Raw genomic sequence first — 23,292 nt, forward strand, 5'->3', positions numbered from 1 at the left:
GGTACTAGAGGGCAAACTTTGACCTTTCCAGTTGCAGTCTATGTAGTGATCCTGAACCTTTTCAAGCTTATATACTTCAACCTATGCTAATAAGCAAGTCAATATTTATTACACCTTGCTGCTATTGCCATCTTTGATCACAAAAGATACTCTCCATTTCACAGGATAAGACTGTGCAGAAATTTTTTCTTTAAGCATTTTTTCCCAGTTATTGCCTTCTGCACCAATTTCCTAAAACTTTTTAGTGTTTCTCAATTCACATTAGTCAATGTTTCAGGATAGTTAATTTTATTACCCCTTTTTATTTTGCTGACAGAGAAATATATTTAGTTTTTTATTGAGTGAAGCTGTTAAGATTAACAAAATGGGAAATTCAAAACCATGAAATATGAACTGTGTTGACACAGGCAGAAAGAAACATGGTGGCAGTATGCCCTGCAAATAAATTTGTGTTCTGCCGGAGGTTTCTTTTGCCTCAGATGAATGTTCTAGTTCACCTGCCATGGGAAATTGTCTCAGCCCAGTGGAGGGATCCTTCTGTTTGTGGATCCTATTCTCTTAGTCTTGCAGTTTTGTGGACAGAAAGTGTCACACTCGAATGTATGCGTGTGATTTGAGAGATTTTGTTCACTGTCAGCAAAGATTTCCTAAAGTTGCAAATAAAGACTAAGATGTTTTGTGCAGAATATCCTTGCGTAAGGTGCATGACTTGCCGCTCAGTGTTGCTTTAAACATGTGGTGTGTAATTGTGTGTGGGTGCATGCGTGTGCAGTAAAAGGCTTACACATAAAAGCAAATCCGAATCTGAAAAATGCAGCACAACAGACTAAAATGCAGTACTTTATTTTGGTTCTAGATTTACAATAGGAAACAGCTTAAACCAATGCAAATTTATTCCAACTGTTATTACATAACCACCACAGTCTTACATAAATAATTTAAAACGTTTTCCCCACACGTAGGTAAGGTTGATATCCCATAGTAGATTTACCAACTCTTGGACCTTGACGTTCCTTACCACAAGCTGAACGCATTGTCACTGTACATGTCAGTATGTTCTTGCACTCCGCCTCTTCATGTTGTCTAATGCATATAAAGCATGTTTGGGTTTGGTTGCTTTTTTTAGTGGGAGGGGGTGAAGAGGGATTACAATTATTAAGAAGGTTGAATCCTGTCATAATGTGCCTCGTGCAGCTGCTGCGGAATAGATTAAGACGTCAGTCCCTTGATACGAGTGGTGGCATTAACAAGCTGCTTTTCCGTTAACTTAAACCAGCATGACATGCACATGTGCGTTGTCCTTCGACAGCAGTCGTAGAGGAAGAATATTTGCAGCTTCCAAATGAATAGACTGTGCAGTAAAACCATTGAGAAAAATTTGGAATGGACGGATGTATTATACATATAACACAGACTGAAGTTAGTCATTTCATTTAACACAAAGGGATAACATTTCACACACCTGAGTGTCGTGTAATACTGAATTGAAGATATACATATAAATATACAATGAACAAAGTAATGTCAGTTACTTTTGGGGGGGGTATAGGTACTTTTTAATGAATGATTCACTTCGGATGAAGGGAACTGTAGGGAGCTTTGTTCTATGAAAAGTTTAAAATCTTCAAACTAGCCTGTGTAGAAACATCCCTTGGTTACTTTTTTTTTTTTTAATGCCATCTTCCTTACTCTTATTCAGAAAATCTCATTGGCTTTGTCCGGAAACAGTATCAATCAATTAATCGAAGGGAATTTTTCCTTTGTTGCTTTGTGAACTAATCCATCTTTCAAGTGGTCAGTTCGCCCTGATGTATACATTTCTCGATAAAAGGTAGCTTTTCTGGCTATTATAATCTGATGCAAAAGGAGACACGAGTCTGGGGATGAAAACAAAAATTCATCAAGTATGTAGGTGTGCATACTTTCTGGGTGTTAATCTGGTTGAGGTTAAGAAAAGGCACGGAGCTGACCAAAGAACGCAACGCCTAAACTGTGGACACAAAAGACACGTGTCCTCCAGACAAAGGATACTCGAGTGTGAGTGTATGAGGAACGTGGTGATCCCCGCCACCCTCTTATTTAGATAACATCACGAGTCAGAAATTTACAGACAAAATCACAGTGAGTGCATAAGATTTTCTTTGCAGAGCGACCTACAACAGGGATACACGTTAACCGCGATTAGCTCTTATCCTTTATCTGATTCATTTTTGCTTTTTTGCGATGGAGTGAGTGGAGATGATGCAATCTGAAATTATCCCGTTGTAGGATAGAAAAATACAGCGAAAATATAAATATTATAATATAATAATATTAGGTCAGCAAAGACCTAGAAGTTTCCCACGTCTACGATCGAAGAAATTTGTCCAGCTCTGCCTGAAACTCCGGACTTAACGCCTTTTTCAGGGCTTCCTGAGCAGCCTCGTCGTCTTCGTCGTCGTCCGCGTCCCCATTGCCGTTGCCTAGCAACTTGTTGAGGCTGCGATCAGCCAGCTTGTCGAGAGCGGCAATCGTCTGCTCGTTTTCAAGCTTGTTATCCTTGCGAGGGGGAGGGCGCGAGTCGCCATTTTTCTGGGTTGATGAGGATGTAGGTTTGTTTTCTTTCGACGAAGATGGCCTGGAAGAGGACTTCTCCGCCGCCTTCTTGCTGCCTTCTGTTCTGGAATCTTCTTTCGTCGTCGACTTGCTGGTGTGAGACACGCTGTCAGCAGCTGTTGTCGCGGCTGTCTTGGCGATGCTGTTGACACGGTCTTCGTCGCGTCGCTCGGACTTGGATGTGGATCCTTTGCTCTCGTCCCGCCGGTCTTTGCGAGAGTCTCGACTTTGACGTGACTCTGACGTCGTTTCCTGTCGTCGCTCTTCTCGGTGGATCGCGATGCTCACGTCTACTTTGTCTTCCCGGCGGTTCATCGCGCCGGTCGAGCCTGCTTTTGTCTGTGCGCGAGGTTGATGCCTTTTCTTCCTTGCGTTCTGTGAGAGAATCTGATCTCTCGTCTCCCCGACGATCTGTTTGAGAATTCGATCTTTTGTCCTCCCGACGCTCGTCTTTTCTTATTTCCGTTTTCTCTTCTCGTCTGCCTGCATCAGTTTTCACCGAGCTGTGTACATCTTTTACTGTTCTCGTGATCACCGTTGCCTTCGCAGATTCCTTCTCGTCCTCGTACTTCTCTTCAATCCTTTCCTTGTGTGAGATACTGACCTTCTCCGAGGCCACAACCTTGACCTCGCTCTTGTTCTTAACCTTCTCCTCCTCTTCATACTCAATGCTGGTCTGTCGTTTTAATTGTCGGCTTTCCTGCTTTGTCCGTTCATTTTGACTGATCTGAAATTATATAAATAAGCATGCTTAATTTCTTTTTAAGAGGTGCTTTGTTTTTTTTTTAGGATTTGCCTTGTATCGTTCATCTTATTCAACAGCCAACATCGTTAACAACAAAGCGATAACATGAATAACTCGTTTCTTGGGCTTTCTGAGACACACACGGCAAAGGCGCCGCAATGAATGTCACTGGTGTTATAGTCTCTTGATATGAAACTGTTATTAGTTTTGTACCAGTCAAGTTTACAAATCCTCGGTTTTCAACCCTGTCCCCTGATACCCTCTGAGACGTACCCTGTTCTGCCTGTCATCAAGCTCCACGTGCACTTCACGTGCCGTCGCCATCTCTTCATACGTCCCCTGGTCCCCCCTCTGCAAAAAGAGAGACCGATCAGGTCAGACGACAGACAACAAAACACAGGTTTGTAGTGTTATTTGTATGGAACTTGTAGATACCCGGTGTATCAGTAAATGATATCGTAGAAAAGCTGCAGAGACTGACTTTGCCTTTTATAATTACTCTTTAGTAATTTGAAGTCAGAAAAGCAGCATATACAATTTATTTAACGAACAAGTCATTTTTTCCTTGACAATAAACAGATAAAAGCAATCCTGTTTTGGTTTGCTTTTTGTTTTCGATCGTAATATGTATTTCAAACTGACAAAGATGTCAACAGATCTACGAGTCCGAGCTTGATAAGTTGTGATGAGAAGCAGGCACAACACACAAACAAGACAACACACAAAGCAGCAAGCAGGTAAGCCGGCATTTCAGAGAGAATTTGAAATGCTTGGGTACAGTTGGTGTTGGAAAAAAAAAAATAAAGAAAAGTGGAGGGGCAAGGACAGGAGATGGGAAAGTTAGGGGTGTCTAGGATAAAGGAAAGAAGAGGAACAAGCAGTTCTGAAGACGGTGAGACCAGAAGAGGTGGTTGAAGGAAGAAAGAATAGAGACAGAAAAAAATAAAGACACTACGATGGGGAAAAAAAAAAGATTCTGAGAAGAGGAAATAGGAGAAGGAGGAGGTCCGAGGACAAAGCGCTGCCTGGCGGCACAGACGCAGGACAGAACGACCGACCGTGGCGAGCAACGAGTGACAATCTGACCAGGTGCCCCGCGTGCTAAAGACTCGACTGACAATTTGACACTGTGGGCCACTCTATTAAAGTCGGCTGACAAGTACTCCAATCTCTCAAAGTCGGCTTGCAATTTGACAAATGGACCCATCTCAAAGTCATATCGAAACTTTCTACAAGCGGGTCTACTTTATTCGCATCGTCTTCAGGAATACTTTTGTTGGCCTTCCTAGAGAGATTATAGTTTCTTCCACTGTTCGTTTGAACAACAGGGCTCTGTAGCTTGTGTTTGTCAATCTTAATATATAAATTTCGTGTTTTTGTTTGTGTGTGTGTGTGTTTTAGAACCTATTCAGTTATTCAGTTATCATTTTCCACTATTCTAAGCCTTTTTGAAGAGTTCGAATTTCTGAAAGTGTTTTCGAAACTGGATGGCCAACAGGAAGCTTGTTTGTAAAGCGAATTAAATCCGTTACAAATATTGTTTCTTTTGTCTCCTTCGGAGCAAAAAATAAACATTTGTCGTCTGTCCCATGTCTGCAAACATCAAGCGTTTTGGGGGGTTGGCCTTTGAAACACCAAGGAAACACAAGTGTTTGGGACTAGCGCCCCCTACTCTACACTTCACCTGCGATTGTTGCGCCGCGAGATACATCTCTACCCGCCTCGCCAGCAGCACTTTCTGAGCTAAACTTAGATCATTGCTGGCCTGAAAGCTTCGACGACTGCTCCTGCGATCTCGTCTGCCTCTCGCACCAGCCGAGATTGGACCTGGAGGAGGACCGGCCTTGCAGTCGAGATTGTCACTCGTGTCCGTCCCTAGAACAATGTCAGGCACAGACTTGGACCGAAAGAGATACGCAAAGGTGGAATAATGCCCATTAGTCGCTACTATGTAAGGAATTTCCAAGTAGGCAGGGTGCAATTGCTTTATCACCGGGGACTTCTGCCCTTGCTCGTCAACTTCTGGCAGCCTCCCGTCATGCACGGCTGACGAAACCCGATCTTTCTCCGATGAAACCCGATCTTTCTCCGACAAACTCCGAGTTACTCCGGGGGAAGAATTTTCTTCCCAGGCCCTGCGAGTAGACACGGTGGGTCGAACCTTGTTTTTGCCTGTCTTTACACTTGGAGAGCTTGTATGGCTGGAGGATAATACCTTTGAAGACCGGGCGGCCTTCTCCAGGGTGGGCGGTGGCGTTGGCGTTCGGTTTTTCTCTTCATCGAAGTTGGTCAGGTCGGATATGTCCACAGAGGAGAAGGACGTGTCGCTGCGTTCGAGAGCGCGAGACGACCCCAGCTTCCGCTTTGCCGGAGGAGTGCTGTTGACCTCTTGGGAACCGCCAGCGCTGGACGAGCCCTCCTGAGTCGCTGAGCTTGGGGCCTGCAGCATGCAGAACATGTTTCTCGTAAAAATAAAAAGCATTTTCTGTCGGTCTGTCAATCGTTCGATTATTTTCTGCCTCCCATTGACTGGTAGACTCACTGTCATCTGTCATCAACAGAATAGTTCAAATCTGGTCCTAAAACACAGTTATACAAGAAACATCTGGTTATTTAAGCCTGGCTGTTGTTCCATAGTTTTTACTTTCACTGTTTGTATTGTTTATATTGATTAATTCGCAGAGCATGACAATAATACTGGGGTATTTGTGGTACAAATAGACATTATTTTTATCATCATCATCATCATCATCGTCGTCGTCGTCAGCTACAATCCGTCCATCATGCTACATACTGTAACATACAAAACGGCCGAGCAGATCGTTGTGACAAAGTTACAGAAAATTCCCACACTGTAGTGATGGCAGTAGGCAGCTGCAGAACAGCTGTCCGTAAAGTAATCACCATTAGACAACTTTATTATTATGTGGGTGGAGGACTCGAATTAATGTGTCTATTTTCGTGTGACAGTCAAAACTTCATAATGATCGTGTTCTAAACGTTTGGAGAGTTTTTGTCCTTGTTTTTTTTTTTTTAATCTTTCTTATCCAGCAGGTCGTCACATAGAAGCTTTAAATAATTTGGATTAGGCAAGATCTCTTTTTTTTACTTTTCCCACCAATTAGTGGGTTAATAAATAAGTTACATCAGAAACAAAAGGCAGTTGCATAGCAAACAGAAGGGACATACTGTTAACGAAAAAAAACCCCAACATCACAACAGTGCCAAACGTATTCCACTGAAGGATGTTAAAAAACGTTTTTTTTTTCAATATCTTTTGTTGCTGTTTTCCGCTAGTATCGAACGGAAGAAATACCGGATTTTCCGGTTTCTTTCTTTCTTTTTTTTTTTTTGTGTGTGTGTGTGTGTGTGTGTGCGGTGACAAACGTTTTAGAACGAGGAATCGATTTTATGCAGAAAAGCAAGCACCTGGGCAAAGAGATTACAGGATGGACTCTGGTATTGTGTCACGTGACTCTCAGGTGTGTTAGACACAGTGTCCGCTCTAGCTTTGACTATGGGCTGATCTTTCACATCTAGCTTGTATCGGGGTTTTACGTTTTCTCTTATTAGAGGTTTGCTCTTGGTTCAGAATTATCGAAAACGACTATTATTATTATTATTATTATTATTATTATTATTATTATTATTATTATTATTTGTCGCAAAATGTGTGTGTAGTTCATTTAGATATACACAGTTTTTGTTTTGAACTATGCACTAATCTTCACTTATGCCTGTTATTGATGTTTGTCATTTTTTACTTTTAGATAGTGAGGAAGGTGGAAGAGAGAAAGAAAGAGAAGGGAGGGAGAGAGAAAGAGAGATGTTTGTTCTTTTCTTTGTCTTGCTGAAAATAAACTTCTCCCTCACCAGGAAATTGGATTTTAAAGCATAGCTTTTACTGAAGTGATTATTATTCTCTTTGATGTTCTTTGTTGCTAACGAAAAAAATCAGTAGTTTTGATTCTCCATTTCTTACATAATTTGGACAGGATATTGCCTTTTCGTACAGATTTTCTCGGCTTCCGTTTCTTCCTCCTACTATAGTAACATTCCGTTCCTTTCACCTGATATAATATTATTCCGTTTCTTCCACCTAATATTATATTCCGCTTCTTTCACTTACATAATTAAGCAGCAGAGCGTTCTAGAAACATGTCTGTGTTGTCAGGGTGCGAAAGACTAGCTGTTACACACAAACACACCCGACTCTCTCTCCCAGTTTGTTAATTCCTCTAACAGACTTGTATGTACAATGTCATCGACAACGGAGAGTGCAGAATATGACAGCTGAAATATCATTTTGATAGCAGTGAACTGTTAAAAAAAGACCGTAAAAGCAAACATAACAAAACAACAATAATTAAATATTCGTGAGACAATTTGTCTCTAATTTTCCTTGTAATATACCTTTCACATAGACCTCGCCAGCTCTTGATCTTTTATTTTCATTTTCAAAAACAACCATGTTACTGAAAGAACAAAATTGTTCCAATATTTATGATATACAGTATTACTGCCTTTTTATACTTAATTTGGAAATTTATTCGCAGCATAATGCCTTGCAAGCAATGAGTTAATCTGAGCTATTAGTAACTATTCGGACAGTAATTTTAGAACTAAAAGGTTATTACTACATTGGAAGAATTCTTGTATTTCTAGCGTAAAAAGTATAAACAAAATGTAGGAAAAACCTGGAAAACACTGCCATATAAAATATACTGTTATAAGTAAGTTGAGGCACACGAATGCAATATTCCTTGTCATAATCCTCGTCGTACCTGAAATATCAGGTCTACCTGGTGAGCGAATCAATAACTTGCTTTACATGTCTATTGTCAAGAGCAGTTCATCAGGTGCTGTGACCGACAGTAATCTAGGCACCGTTGTTCCAGAAGTGCGGCGTGTTTGAAATGTTTTTCTTATTTATTTACTTAAGCGTTAGGGGACGCCATTACACGTTCACAGGGTCATTCTGCATTAGTAACTCTTGTCGACAGTAAACCGGAGGACAAAAAAAAAAAAAAAAAAATGAGAGGAGTGGTGCATTGTTTCTATGTGGTTCTGAGATTCAAATCCAGCTCTGGCCCTCTCATTTTTTCCTCTTTCATATGCGTGCGTCCGCGTGTGTGAATCAAAGCATCAAAAGGAATATTTCGTCTGCTTGTACAAACTACTTTCACAAGCAATGTCTCTCAGACATGAAAGACATCTAACCCATTGTGAAGTTACTTATTCTTTATCTTTACTGACAGATAATCCGTGTGACCGCGCCTTGTAGTCAACATTTGGTTATGTCCACTCAAACGCTTCTGTGTTTACCGACACGCGTCCATAGCAACCACACGGCACACAGCAGCCCTGGCACGACAAATCAATAGGTTATCGGCGACCTCGCACTGCAGAACAAACAAGAACAACTGCGACAACAGAGAACAAAGATCTTGCTTGCATCGTCGTCGGTAACGGTTGTGAAGGTTTCGGTGACACTTGTCCTCAAATTTACACGCTATTCATTTCTGTGTGTACAGACCTTGAACCAAAACATTCAGGTAGACAGGATTTCTATCTTGTCTGTTATAGGTGTACATGTTTACACATATGTATATAGTACATCACGTAGCAAAATATCGAAATGTGAAACGAATGAAAGGCAATTTAATCCAATGAAATAAATATTCCCCAAATGTGTCCGAAACACAGGCAGGTGGGCAGCTACTGAAGTAAGCATTGTAAGACAATAGACAGACTGGCAAGCAGGGGGACAAAGAATAATCAATGCATTCGCTGTGATACTGGATTAATATTTCAGCGATAATCAATGGACCTACTTTATAACATTACGGAAAGTAATGAGCTGAAGCACTTCTTACACCGGGGAAGGGAATGGCAATGACCATCGATTCCTTACTTGCCGCTCAGACTTTGAGAATAGGTTTCTTAAAATAAATTAAATCTACTTGTGAAAATAATTTTACTTTCGGGTAGTGCAGGTAACAGTCTCCTATCTTTAGCTTCCTTGTGGTGACGAGAAACGAAATCATCAGTACACGAAGAGACTATTATTTGGATATTTAAAATAGTCTGGATATTTTGTCAGGATTCTGGTCTGTAGAGCTATGGTCTAAACTGTTGCTAGGCAGGATCCTCGCAGCTCAACGCTAATAAATATGAATAGCTCAAAAGTTAAAAGTCGTTTTGGATGTGGCCATCAAGAGGATTAATTTTAAAAAAAAAATTACGAAAGTGTGCTGACCAGTGGACCTACCGCATGAACAAGAAGGGCACCAACTCTTTTATTGCCGAAGGACCAAATGGAATCTTGTTTTGGTACAGGACAAAGTAGCGGTCCCTTTTCGGTAAAGGGGGTTCTTTCTGAGTCCAACTGTTTGTCTTCCTATCAGTAAGGAAACGTGCGACAGAAGGACAAAATTAAACTCCACCTTCCTCATGCCATCGTCACTCACTGTACCCACAGAGCACAAAATGTATTTCTCGCTCTCAAACATTGCTTCCACGAGATGCATCGGCCAAAATCGTCCCCCATCTCCATGCATCCTTGTAGGGCTGGATTTCCTTAATTCTTTTATCTCTGACAGTCAGCGTGTTTTTGTACACACATTTCATGTACTTTTGATTATATTAGTATTTTAATCATGTGTTTTGGAAAAGGAATCCCCGCCAAAGAATGACAGCAGCCACAGAGGTTTTAGTCATAAGTACACAACAATAATACTATTAATAGTTGTTGAAACACAAGCAAACAAACAGAATTGTACAGCTTGATTGCATGACCGTTATTTTAGCCACGTCACTGTTTTTTCTGCAACTCTCTTAACAACTGCCGGACCTCCACGGACCTATAATGAAGCTCGGTATGGATTTTGCAATTTCTCGTTGTAAGAGAGGGATACATTGCCTGCACGTCCTTGCTGTTGTTAGCTGAGATGAATGTCTAATGAAGAGGCAGAACCAACCATGGTTACCGTCACAGGTATGTCAAACTTGGAGTGGACCGATCACACCAGCACCTATTGACGACATTGTTGTGGCTGTTGTTGGATGACTGTGGCTGAATGCGTGCAAAGACCTCATAAAACTTTCTACCTGTGGCCTTTGTTACTAACTCGCTTGGCAGGCTGCATTACCATGTAGGTTGAGTAGAACCAATCTCCCAAAAGAAAGAAAGAAAGCAAAGAAAAGAAAAGAACTAAAGAAATGTAAAGGAAGAGACACAGAAAGAGTACAAAGAAAACACTATTGGCTTAACAAGCATCGTAGCCAATTTCTGGCCAGAGGACGGCATGGACATTAGGAGACCTTTGAAACAATTTTCACTGGACTCAAACTCGTCCTGTTCCTAAAGCAGGTTCTCACGCCCTACACCGTAGAAATCACGTTTTAATTTTCATTTCTTTCTCAATCTACAAAATGTCTACCGTTCACAGCTGCCTACCACTAGTTTCGTTCGGTTTTTTTTTTTTTTTTAATTTTTTTTTACCACCGTTTTAATTTGAGTAAAAATCAATAGCACACTTTAAATGTTTCGGCTTATGCATTAATGATCTGCTTTTTTTCGTATTAACATCTGATGCCATTAGGGTGTAGTTAAAACACACCTGCTTTATAGGAGAGTGAATATTGTCTTTCTTGTAAGTTACGTTTCCTCGAATATTTTAGAACAGATTTTTGTTTTTGTTTTTGTTTTTAGCATTACAATATTTACAGGGGAGTTGTGACATCTCAGTGACTGCTTAGGTGTACAAAGAAGACAATCATTAGAGCTTTGACATTATATTTTGACAATATGACAATTTATTTACCGTCCTTGCTACACTTCTCATTCTTTCTACCAACCGATTATTTATAGATTAACTAATCTGTTTAAGTTGTTACATATCGACAAGTATATGTTCATTAAATAACCACACACATGCACGTCCACGCACTTACACACGAACACGGTTTTCGAGAATAAGTGACAAATGCGCGCAAACTAAATACGCACACATCTATGCTGGACTGAAAATAAATGTAGAAGAAGGTGATTAAAAAAAACAACAACAAACAAACCAGGCCTTAACTACATACCTCTTCTTCCTTCAGCTTCCGGTAGGCCATGATTCGGTCGTACAGCGTCATGCCTGGCTGCTTGGTGTTCATCTTGTTCAGAGTTCGGTTCTTGAGAAACTTTTGAGCCGCACGGTACTGGGGGCCATACAGCCGCTCCAACACCATCTGAAGCCGCTCGGCCACGAGGTCGGCGCTGTCGCTGGGCGCTAAACACAAGCACGAGGTGCACAGAGTTAGACACCGCTCCCCCAGCAGACGTCAATAGCATTGTTACTCTATGGGTCCGCGCGGGCGACATGGCGAGCGCCTTGGCCCATGAAGGGAGTCAACGCAGCGGGCATATCTCTGCGGATGTTGATCTGTGGCTCTGCGTCTGCTAGGGCCACTCTGTGTACCCGGGGTTCGATCAGCGTGCTCCGAGCGGGAGGTGGTTAGGGAGGACGTCTGCTAGCACAGAAAAGGAGTGTCTTCCATTCTCCAAGAGAAACGTGGCTGTTCGTTAGTGAAACTGAGGTTCACCACATCCTCTTTTATAGGTTATCAGCGTGCTGAGGCTGGGGATTGACCCATGGAGTGTACAGATTGTGTGTCACACTGACCAGAGAATATTGACACAGTTCGTTGTCGTTGTGATTTTCAGCGGCGCTTTGATGATATGGCGGACACTGCTGGATGTAACGACTCTTTTGATTGGATGTTTTCTTGATCGCTTTAGTGCTTGATTTAGCAACTTGGTGATGGACCATAGTTGGTTATAGGCTGTTAATTAATTGACTGTTGGTGTTTTAAGATAGTCAGTAACTGACGCTCCATCAAAGAGCATTGGTCCAGCTGGTCCATGTAAACATGAGCCCCCTCCAGAAAAATCGTGAAACAAATAAAACACAGTAGACTGGAGGGTGAAGAACAGAACTCACAGCCCATGATCCTGTTTTGGTCACTAAGCAGCTTACAGCTGCACCATGTGGCCCTAACCCTAATAGATAGATCATTTTTTTTTCCATTTTCACTAGAAAACTAGGGTACTAGCATATAAAACATATTTTCTAACTGGGGTCACAGGTCTCTAAGTCAGGGATTTTACCGGCTACTGGTGTGAGTGAGTAATGTGAGTGAATGTCATGAAAATCGTGCGTTTTTGTCTGTACACCTGTCTGCGAGTACACGTTCGTGTAGATGTACATAAAATGTACGGCACTAGCAAACACTGTTGCGGAGGCTTGTTCGACACGGCGTGTAGTGCGCATGTACTTGAGCGCAGGCAGAGCTGTGACAACGCTGGCGATGTTGAGCCACCCGGGGTGCATGTCACGCCACTCACGCGCACACGGACATGGCCGTTAATTAAGAATTAAGTCATTAATCTCGCGTATGCCATCTGACACCACCATAATTATCCCTTTACCTAATCTTTTAAATTAGTTGCGAATGCAGTCGTGGTCTTCTTCTCAGCTTTTGTGTCACCTCGAAAAGAAAGGGCCTCTATTCGCAATGACAACTAAAAAGAGGAAGAGAGAAAGAGAAAAGAAGGAAATATTTTGTAAAGGAGAAAGTAGCATGAACTGAGAAGCTCGGAGGACTATACAATGTGTATACAGACTGACGGTGTTGGAACATCATCATGTACTCGCTAGTCAGGTCGTTGGTTCGGATCCCATGTGTACTTTTCTCTGACTGTGACACCTTTACACAAGGTTAGCCTTCATGGTCCTTCAACACTTCTTTAGGTTATAGTACAAAGTCATCTCGAGACTGAACCACTTTTTCTATCAAAAGAGCCAAACAATCAATTATCCAGACAACACCCGCCTATGATTATTTTCCAAACGTTGGCAGCAGTCATATGTACAGACAATAAAAAATATGTTCAAATAGTCTTGGAGTAGCTTTCAACGATCATAAAGTTACTATACCCTAAGCTTTATATGCTTAAAAAACATTGGTTGGGTGCAGGCCCGTTCTTAGCCCCCGCGGGGCCCGAGGCAAAGGGCATGTGCGGGGCCCTCACGCCACGATCACACGGTTTTAGTTGGGATCTAAAGTCACATATCAATCAAAAGCGCGGGGCCCTAGGCAGATGCCTCGTCCGCGTGCCCCTAAGCACGGCCCTGGGTGGGTGAATAAACTACACACTTTCACTTTGAGTGGAGTCAACAGTTTTTCTCGGATTGAATGACGCATGCAGGTAAGCTGCCGTAGTTGGAACAAAGGGAAGCAACTCGACATTCTTAATACGTTCAGGAGTTCTTGATAAGCTCCCTTACCCAGGACATCAAAAAAGGCGCTTACTGTAAAGCAATTCTATTAAATTTTATGGCTATACATTTTATTTTAAAAAACTGTAAAAAAAGATTTCTTATTCAATGTATCACGTAAACGGCGAACGTAATCGAATAAATAATTATAACTATTGTGATAAAAGAAAGCAAGTATTGTTTCAGAACAAGTTTATGAGTTTTAGAACAATGATTGTTGGTAGTTTGAAAACAAGTATTGTTGTACATTGGTACAAATATGTGGAGGCTGAGGGGTACTCACGCGCCATGGTGGCGCCAGTAGCGTTCGCGTGATCCTTGATTTTCTGCTGCCAGCGGTGTCGCTTTGTGGGAGCCTGCGAGCTGTCCGGCTTCTGCTGCTGGTCTGTGCCCGAGGAAGCCATGCGTGTCCAGCACTATGTGACGTCACCCACCTACTGCACCTGACGACCGCGAGACGTTAATGCAGACGACCGTGGAGAATGTCGGGTCGGCCGGGTAGACTAGAAGAGTAAACCGAGTACTGGTAGTAATCTGAAAGCACATACAAGGGAAGCAACTCAGCTAGCCTTAGAGGTACTTTTTTTAAAGATCAGGTCATAAAGTATTAAAGCTAAAGCAGTAAATATGTCAGGAGCTCTACAATTGACTAAAACAATAATAATTTTTGGTGCATATTGGAGTTCGAGGTAGCAATATCAATGAAATGAAATTTACTCCACAACACATTAATAAATAATGCATAATATAACCGGGGTATCCTGTTCCACATGGGTTGGTTGCAGCTAACTCTTTCACATGTGTTAATGTTGTTAAATAGTGAAACACTTTTATTTTTATGTCCTTTAGTTATCCTGAGAACACCTCCTTCACGCGCTCTCCTTTTCTTTCCCTCTCTGTCATCAGAACCATCACAAATTAAATTTCTTCTTCTAGTACTGCTTCATTTGCGTGCGGATAGCGGTAATGTCTCAGCACGAAGAAAATATACATAAAAAAAAATAAATAAACACGCTCTGGAAAAGCATACACCTACCAAGAACCTGTGACCAAGCTGTAATAGAAATAAATGTTCCTGTCAACGTTGGTGGGTCTAAGGTGGTTTCAGTCAAAAATAAAAAAAAAAAAAAAAAAAAAAGAAAATTCTGTTTGAGAAGACGAATAGATTTTGTACATCAGAACGTTACTTTCTTAGAATGGCACTGAATACGCCATCAGAGACAGATAGATATATGTGTATATGATAGAATGCATATATAGACAGTATAGATATCATAGAAAGCTATTCATGGACAGAATAGATATACTAGAAGTAGGGGCAGCTCTAGGCTCGTGTCGGCCCTGTGCAGGGGCACAGTTTGCACATAACTAATGCCGCCCCTGATAGAAGGACACATAAAGACACTAAACATGTGATAGAAAGCCATGTACGGACAGTATGATTATGATAGCCATGTATGGACAATAAAGTTACAGGCACTGATAAAAAAATTATGCAAATAGACAGAATAAGGTATAATAGAAAGACATACATAGTACAGATATAGTAGAAGGACAGACATAGTATATATGTGAGAGAAAGGCACGGATAGCATAGATATAATAATCATGTATTGACATATAGTAATTAGAGATAGCTCTAAGAAACACACAACTATCTTTACAGACCTCGTGGTATATTAGAGGTAGAATACCTACGCTGATATATCTTCGCACACACCACAACTAAACAATATCACAACATATTCATATCCTCTGCACTCTCAGACATTCGTCGTTCAGAGATCTCAGGGAAGTCTCATATCGAAATGCATTGTCATCCGAGACTTTGACAAGATATTGACCCTCTTGGTTACTAGGACAGCTGTTAGTATACAGAATAAGCAAAAGCGGAGATAAAACACAGTCTTGGGGTGAGCCAGTGCGCATTGTGATGGAATCAAAGATAGTACCATTGACAAATACTCGTTGCTGCCTGTCAACTAAAAAGTGAATGACACCGGCTGATGGTCAAAGGAAAAGTAGTCAAGAAGTCTTCTAGCTAGGATACGTGGTTGGTGTTGAAAGCCGATAAGAAGTCAGCAAACAACAGTCGTGCTTGAGCATGTGGATTCTCCAGGTGTTTGAACAGAGTATGGAAGATAAACAGTTTGGCATCATTAAAGCTTCGCTTAGAAAGCCTGTGTATAGACGATGGATAGATGGGTCAGGCAGTGAAGACAATATTGACTGCTGTCTTAAGACAAAGGACATTCAAAAGCCTCAAATACACTTCGTGAGCGCGCACACACCCACACGTCCTCGCGCGCACCTACGCACGACACACACCCAAGTGCTCTGCAAAGTGCTTCAGTATTTCTCGCTAGGAGCCCTCACCTGATGCCACGACAGAAAACAAAAACCCACTCGAAAACCACCAAAGACATTGTACTTCACTTACATTACTGTCCGTATTAAGAAAGGTCTTTGAATGACTCTCTTCTCTTTCTCCAACTCTCTCACCGCGAGGAAAAAACCCATCGTGAACAATAACAATGGACAACAAAAACAAAAAGAAAAAAGGCCATCAGGAAAAACCACCGCGTTCACTCTAAGCAGGTGAATGTGTTGGAGAAGGTCAGTTTAGTTGAGCAGGTTTGGCTTACGAAGCGAAAAGCTGTCTTCAATTTTTGAAAAACACAAATTATGGATTCTTCTCTCTATATATATATAAAAGGAAAGTATTCATGAACTTCACAGATATGGAAAGAAATATGACACATAACGGGAAGTATATATTGGTAGTATGAGCACTATCTGGAATTGTCCTTGTGGATTAATAAATATTTATTGTAACCTTATCTGAATTATAAACAATGAAACATGATAGCGGTTCGTCTAAATGGAAAAATCATCAAAAACGATTTTCCTCCGTCTTTTGTGATACAACGGATTAGAGGTTTATTTAGTCCACATAAACTATCTAAATTTTATTACATTCTATTTACATTTACTAAAGCTGTTGCTGATAAAAAAAACATCAACTGTAAACATTCACTTTTTACATTGTAATAGGTGCATCAAGAATTTATTGTAAAAGAATCACCTTTTGAGCTGAAGCTTTTGACTTCTGATTCATTATCGCGCATTTTCTCCCCAGTTTTTCTGATGATTACAAAAAAAACCAAACTTCACACTACCTCGTAATCTCTCTCGTTTATAAAGTGTCACACAATTTTACATGCACCAAAAACACTGACTTAAAAAATATTTATCTTGTTTGGATCCTTTTAGAACATGACAGAATACAACCACTAACATCACACCAAGATCAGGTGAGGAGGGAAGCACACTTCACATCTGACAGCGCTCGTGCATTCTCCGAATGTCAGAAAACAAATCTGTCCTCGCCTACCTTCCCAGGTGAAGTTGTCAAGCTTCTTTGCCAACCTGTTTCCGACCCTGTCCGGGAACAAAAGGCGACAGATCCGGAAACTTAAGATACGATTGCGGTTCGGTCGTCATGGTGCCACGAACAGGTAGGCGCTTGCAGCACGTGACACGTGACACGTGACATTTTCGCCCGGAGTGCTAATCGCCTCAGAAATCGGAGAGAAAATAAGCGCTGATAGAGAGAAGGGCGTAGGGTCTACAAGCCCCCGAGTCATTCCTACAGCACTTCTTATACAAGTGGCTCGAGAAAACGATGTGAGGGACTCAAAGAAAAGAAAACAGGAGAGGAAAAAATACATAAATTCTAAATGAAAAAGCACAAAAGAACAGAAAGAAAATAAAAGAAAGAACAATACGAAGAAAGAAAGTAGATTAAAGATAAAAAAGTTAAAACAAAGAAAGCAAAAGATTATAGAACCAAAGGAAAGCCAGTAAGTGTTTTAAGGCAACTTCTGCCGCTGAAGTACTGGCAGTAATTTATTCTTTTATTCTAGAACTTGAGAGAACAATAGACGAGCAATAAATCATCGATTGGGATTTTGATAACAATAACTGGCTTATCCGACAAACATGAAAAACAGTTTCCTTCCGACGAGCTCTTTCATCAGATTATTAAGTCCCAGACTTTGTTTTTGAACTTTGATTGAGGTGGATGTGTGGTTCCCTAGAGGGTCATTACACTCGCCGACAAAACAGACTTACCATTAGATGATGCAGCTCATGAAACATCGCTTTTTGTTGGAATCGAAGCCACTCAACTTGGAAAGCAAGTGTGTTTTTGTGTGTTTGTGTGCTGTTGATTGCCCATTGTGTCGCATGCAAACAATATTTCATATCAGAAAGTAATCAGAAGAGTCCCTTGAGCTTTATAAATGCAGTGGTAGAACAAATATTTGACCGGCATCTGATCGTGAAGAAAGATTATCATAGATTTTTTTAAATGTGATTTGTCAGACTTTACAAAGCCTTGAATACTGTGTTGATGTCAGGAGAGGAACCTGACTCAGGCAGCGCTTTCAATTTGGTTTCAATGCTTCTTCTAAATAGAAAGAGGAACTCAGCGTGTTGTACACAAGTCTCTGCTTCCCAATCAGTTCCAGTGGACAGCTCGATTGTTTCTCACCTGTATGCGATCATAACTATAGCTCTTATCTATTTCCTGTGCTCACGATGTTCAAGGTAGCTGAGGCTCTTTTCCATTTCCTGTCGGATGTGTTTTAGACTTGGCGTCCACTTTGTATGTGAGAGACATATCATGCAAGTTCACTAGTAAGCAGTTCATAAATGAATATTTTTTTTAAGTTCATCATGGTCTGTTATTGAGCCAGCAGAAATCATCCCCAGAAGCCAGCGCTTTCCAGTTATTTGACTTTTATGTCTCTTTGTGTCTAAATGCAAACGCTAATAACTTAAAATGTAGTAAAACAACAACACCTTGGAAAATAGGAAGAAGAAACTAGAAAAAAGTGAAATAAGAAGAGACGGGGAATGCGAAGTCTTCTTCATTCTACACAGATGAGTACTCAAGAGTATTTAGAAGGCCCAGTGATGACATCCAATGTTTTATCAAACCTCCAGGCATTGCTTTAATACAACATTATCTTACCTTTGTTGACTTACCGGTTGTGCGGGGAGAAAAGCTCCAAAGCTTTCAGAATAATGTTAGAAAATGCAAATTTTCCTCCAAGGTTTTTACTTTGTAAGGACAGGACATTCAAGACTTTACTGGGAATCTTTCAGAAGTCCAACCGAGATATAAAGACCTATTGTGCCGGAGCATCGTGCGTCTGGGAATGGCACCAGCTGTCGGCAGCACTAGTCGGGTATTCGAAACTATGGAAATTACAGCTCTTTGATAAACGACTTCTGAAACTCTAGCACAAAAGAAGCAGGGGACCGCAAACAATTTCTTGTCCACGAGCCCAGGGCAGGAAGAAACCAGCTAGAGTTAGCGTAGAGTTCAAAGCGAGGCTTGGCGAGGAGAGTGGTTCAATGATGCTGGCTCGGCTTATGGCTGCGATGAGGCAATGTCGTTAGTTGAGGTGCATTTGTCTACAGCTGTGTCTCCTTTACACTTGTCTATAGCTGTATCTCCTTTACACTTGTCTATAGCTGTATGTCCTTCACATTTGTCTATATCTGTATGTCCATTACGTCATACCCAAGCACTTCCGCTCCCCTATTTTCGCTCAAATAACGATGAAGTATGCAGATTCGGGGCAATTCTCATATTATACCGAAATATGCAGGTTCATAATCTCTCTATCGATCTCAACAGCAAAAACAACTATGGGCTTGCCAGTGCATGCAATTAAAACCTTGATGGCTTATGTTGTGGTTGCAGTCTATCCATTAGCCGTCTGCGTACCAGAGCATATCAATCCCCCGACAACCGATCCATCGATTTTACTGGTCACCATTTCTCTTACTTTTCTTTTCTTTTTTTTTCCTTTTTGTTTTTGTGTTGTTGTTTTTTTGTTGTTGTTTTTTTTTTGTCCACCTGCTCTTTCTTCGTCGCTCGGTCTTCACCTATATCACAGTATTATAACTGATACATTATGATATAATATATTTTAAACTGAAATTCATCCAGACATACAAACAGAAATGCAAGAAGATATGGAAGAGGTTACTAGATAAAATATTTTACCGTTTGCTAGAGCTGTAGATCATGTGATTTATTTTAAACCATGTAACTTAATTCATTTCGTAAACACAGGTTTGTAAACATACACACTTACATATATATGCATTCACACGTACAGATTTTGTTCTGTAATTGGTTTTACAAAAGTGTCCCGCTATGTTTTTGTTCTGTTTCATTATAACATTTCTACGCATAAAAATGAATTCTTCTCAGCAGGGTGTTCATGTCAGCTGATAATGATCATGGAAATTGCTTATGGACCATTGGTGTTTTCTATGATCGATCAGCGACAGGTCTGTGCAGCGAGAGTGAGAAGTGCGTCGCCTGGACTCCCTGTACCCCTACAGTGAGCTCCCCTTGTCCAGTGACGTCACTGTGGTGGTTGGAGAAATGGCGCCTGGGAACCTGTTACGAGTTGAGATTCTCGGCAACAGCCCTGGACCTCAAGAACAAGTGGACACACGCTCTTCCTTTCCTGCCAATCTCTATCCCCGACAACAAGCTTTACTTCACTTCTTGTCTCCGTTAATGAGCTTTGTTCACTCCCTGTCTCCAGCAGAGAGCTTAAGCGTACGAAAATATCGGTTGTTTCGCCTTGTGGTTCAAATGGTCCAAGTGCTTTTATTGATTTAAAAAAAAATGTTTTCTTCTCTGAAAGATCCAAATTTAGTCCTGATTTTCTAAATATCGCCATCTCCTTTACAGCTATTGCATTTCATTCCATCCTAGGTGTGAATTTCTCAGTCTCAAAAGGAAAGAGTAAATAATTCAGATTTAAAATAAAGTAAATTCCTTAAATAAAAGTGAATCTTTCAGAAAGCAAGAATTTTTGTTTTTATTTTTGCGAATACACTGTAAACAAGAGAAAAAGTGACAACGCACAGAACACTGAAAAGGAAGAGAATATGCCATCTTGTTTTTCTCCGCGAAAAAAAGACTATTCCTCTCAAGTTATGTCAGGCCATTAACTCTACCCGAGAAACTCCAAAGCATGTCAGCAAATTCATGCGTAAAATAACGGCCGACTATAATTCCGACACTATATTGGCAGCCTTTTAGTGTTGATGCAAAACATGTCACGTGGTACCATGATGTTCACTGAACCTACACAATGCAGCCAAACGTGTGCTGCCTTTCTAGAAAAATCTTTGTCGACGTTCGACCTGAGTTACCCTCGGAGTTGACGAAGTGTCGGGAAAACAATATTCCACCGACAACAACACCAGGTATGTTACACCGTCAACACGTATCGACAAAACTGCCAGGCAAACTGTTTGCACACTTTTCTCTCCTATTTTCTGTTTTTGAGAAGAATCGTTGAGAACATTTTTTTAAATAAACAGTCATATCAAAATGGCTTAAGGATCAATTTAACTAAACAAACAGATACAAAGGGGTTCTTCTTCTGTATTTCCTTTCTCTATTTATTTAGTGATTTTTTGGTTGATCTTTGTCTGTTTGTAGGGTTTTTTCCTTCTTGATTATCTGTTTTTTTGTTGGTGTTTATTGGTTTCTTCCTTTCTTTTCTCGCGCTTCTCTTGTTTCTTTTTTCTCATGTCCAGTTCGTTCATGATCTTGGGATCTCCAACAAGTAAAACTCGCAAGTGTAACCATCTTTACAAGTTTTTTTGTGTCTTTCCTTACACACATTTATGTCACCTTCCACAAGATATTTGCGTTTCTCTGGATGCTTTTCAATGGTTTTGAGTTCAAAACGAGCTTGAAGCTCTCCTTGTCGAATCTTTTGGCTGGAATAAAAGAGATGAAAACTCGCTTCTTCAACTTTCTTGTAGAAATTTCCTCTTGTCTAACAGATTCTTCTACAGAGAACTATTTGAGCGTGTGGGTAAAAAGAATTCTCAATTGTGTTTTCAAGTTTTTCTCCCTCCTCCTCCTCATCATCATGTCTTATAATCACCAATCAGTAATACAATAAGTCACAAGTGTTCCCGGGAATTACAACAGTACTACTATTGATAGGAAAGTGTTCTTGTAGTCACAAGGACCTTTATTGTTTAACCTTTGTCTATTGAGCAACGGCTATGTAATGATTTTTCGAGCGCTTTCCTATTTCATCATCGTGTTTCTATTGAGCTTCATTAAGACACTAAACAGGATAACAAATAATTAAGACAATGTGCAAGAGCGCTTTTTGCGACAAGCGAATTTTGATCCTTGACAATAAAGCTACCTCCTGTACGTACTTAACTTTCTTTTCATTAACAAACAAACTTAAGAAGGAGAACTTGGCGATAAAGAATGGCGGCCAGTGGAGAAAAACATGAGACAATGGAATGCAAATGGCGAGTTAGCAGCTAAGGTTACATGTACAGTCACTCCTCACAATTCGTAGCTTTTAGTTTCGAGATTTTGAATATTAGCTGGTTTTCTAACAATAATAAAATTTGATATTTTTTTTTTTTAAATTGCAGTCTACGGCAGAATACGTATGCAAAATTAAAAAAAGTATTAATATCGTAATTTTAAATTTATAGAACACACTGTTGCGTATGGTTCATAGTAGGTTGGTTTGCTTTACTGTGTTAAATTAAAAAAGTGTTAAAAGTTAAGGGTTGGGGGGCTTACAGATTTTAGAGCATTTTTTCACATTTTCTGTGGTGGTGGGGTAAGGGCAGGCGGATTTGCGCCCCAACCCCTTCGATTCAAAAACATGAAGTTTACAATAATGCATTGAGACATAAATCAAGAGGGCAATTGCGCGATTGAGGGTTTGTTGTACAATAAATCACGACCTTAATCACAGGCTATTTATAAGTCGCAAAAGCTGCTTCAAAGAAAGACTCGCGCAGTGTTTAACGTCGGTTTATTGCCCTCCTTCTTTGCTCCAGCAGTACAGAGGGTTTGAATGACGAGAAAGACAAGTCAGGCATGGAAGTCAGCCCTCGATACACACACACTGACCGCATTTACCGTTTTGAGTCTTCGGGTTTGGAAAGCACGTCACAAACATTAACCTCTTAGATTCGTGTTTATGAGGTGTTCTAGCCAGTATTTATCGCACGTGCGTATATCCTGGGTATTAGGGTAGCTCTACCGGGTACGGTCTATCTGCGATGCACCACAACTGCACGTCAAACGTGAGGGCCCATTTGGAGTCAAAATAAAACAAAATATCACAAAAACTAAAACACCCCAAACAATTAAAGATCTACAAAGAACCGCAAGTCATATCAGACCACATGAAACAAAAATAAAAACTAGAAGTTAAAGACGATGCTTTAAAACAAAAGCAAGCAAGCAAACAAACAAACTGCCAGTCACAAGGATAATTTTTCTAGAATGAAACGGGTACATTAGAGACTCACGTGTGACGTGCTGTGAACCAGATGTCAGCTGCAAGTCACCTGCGCTGACTCTCCTCAAGCGTTTGTCGGTGTCTTGGTCCACCTTTCTCCTATAAGTTCGATGCTGCACGCTGGGCGGCCCGCTGGCTGGCTGAATGCGCTCTCGCCCCTGCCCCTACCTCCACCCCACCCGACTGCCAGCAGGCGCCACCTGACTGCACGCGTCACTCAAGGTAC

General features: G+C 40.9%; 1 protein-coding gene across 4 annotated transcripts; it reads right to left on the minus strand.

Moving 5' to 3' along the window:
- Positions 1–2,562: 2,562 nt before the first annotated feature.
- LOC112557716 (nucleolar protein 58-like) lies at positions 2,563–23,207 on the minus strand. 4 transcript variants are annotated; one of them, XM_025227715.1, is made up of 7 exons: positions 16,970–17,745; positions 16,757–16,815; positions 13,955–14,205; positions 11,435–11,622; positions 5,025–5,780; positions 3,614–3,691; positions 2,563–3,322 (listed from the first exon to the last, which is right to left on the minus strand). In XM_025227715.1, exons 3-7 carry the CDS (start codon positions 14,073–14,075, stop codon positions 2,705–2,707), a joined length of 1,761 nt encoding a protein of 586 aa, XP_025083500.1. In that variant the 5' UTR covers positions 14,076–14,205; positions 16,757–16,815; positions 16,970–17,745; the 3' UTR covers positions 2,563–2,704. The 4 variants fall into 4 exon arrangements, with proteins under 4 accessions (XP_025083500.1, XP_025083502.1, XP_025083499.1 ...); XM_025227717.1 differs by lacking the exons at positions 16,757–16,815; positions 16,970–17,745 and adding an exon at positions 23,077–23,207 and having other exon boundaries at positions 5,556–5,780; XM_025227714.1 differs by lacking the exons at positions 16,757–16,815; positions 16,970–17,745 and adding an exon at positions 23,077–23,207.
- Between the last annotated feature and the right edge of the window lie 85 nt (positions 23,208–23,292).

Source organism: Pomacea canaliculata, linkage group LG2 (genome assembly GCF_003073045.1).
Source record: "Pomacea canaliculata isolate SZHN2017 linkage group LG2, ASM307304v1, whole genome shotgun sequence".
Taxonomy (NCBI): domain Eukaryota; kingdom Metazoa; phylum Mollusca; class Gastropoda; order Architaenioglossa; family Ampullariidae; genus Pomacea; species Pomacea canaliculata.

Excerpts from the sequence above, each read along its gene's own strand:
- LOC112557716 (XM_025227714.1), bottom strand. The coding sequence starts at position 14,075 with ATGGCTTCCTCGGGCACAGACCAGCAGCAGAAGCCGGACAGCTCGCAG. Across the intron at positions 11,623-13,954 it reads TACTGGCGCCACCATGGCGC|CGCCCAGCGACAGCGCCGAC; the intron begins GTGAGTACCCCT and ends GCTTGTGTTTAG. Across the intron at positions 5,781-11,434 it reads GGAAGCTGAAGGAAGAAGAG|GCCCCAAGCTCAGCGACTCA; the intron begins GTATGTAGTTAA and ends TGCATGCTGCAG.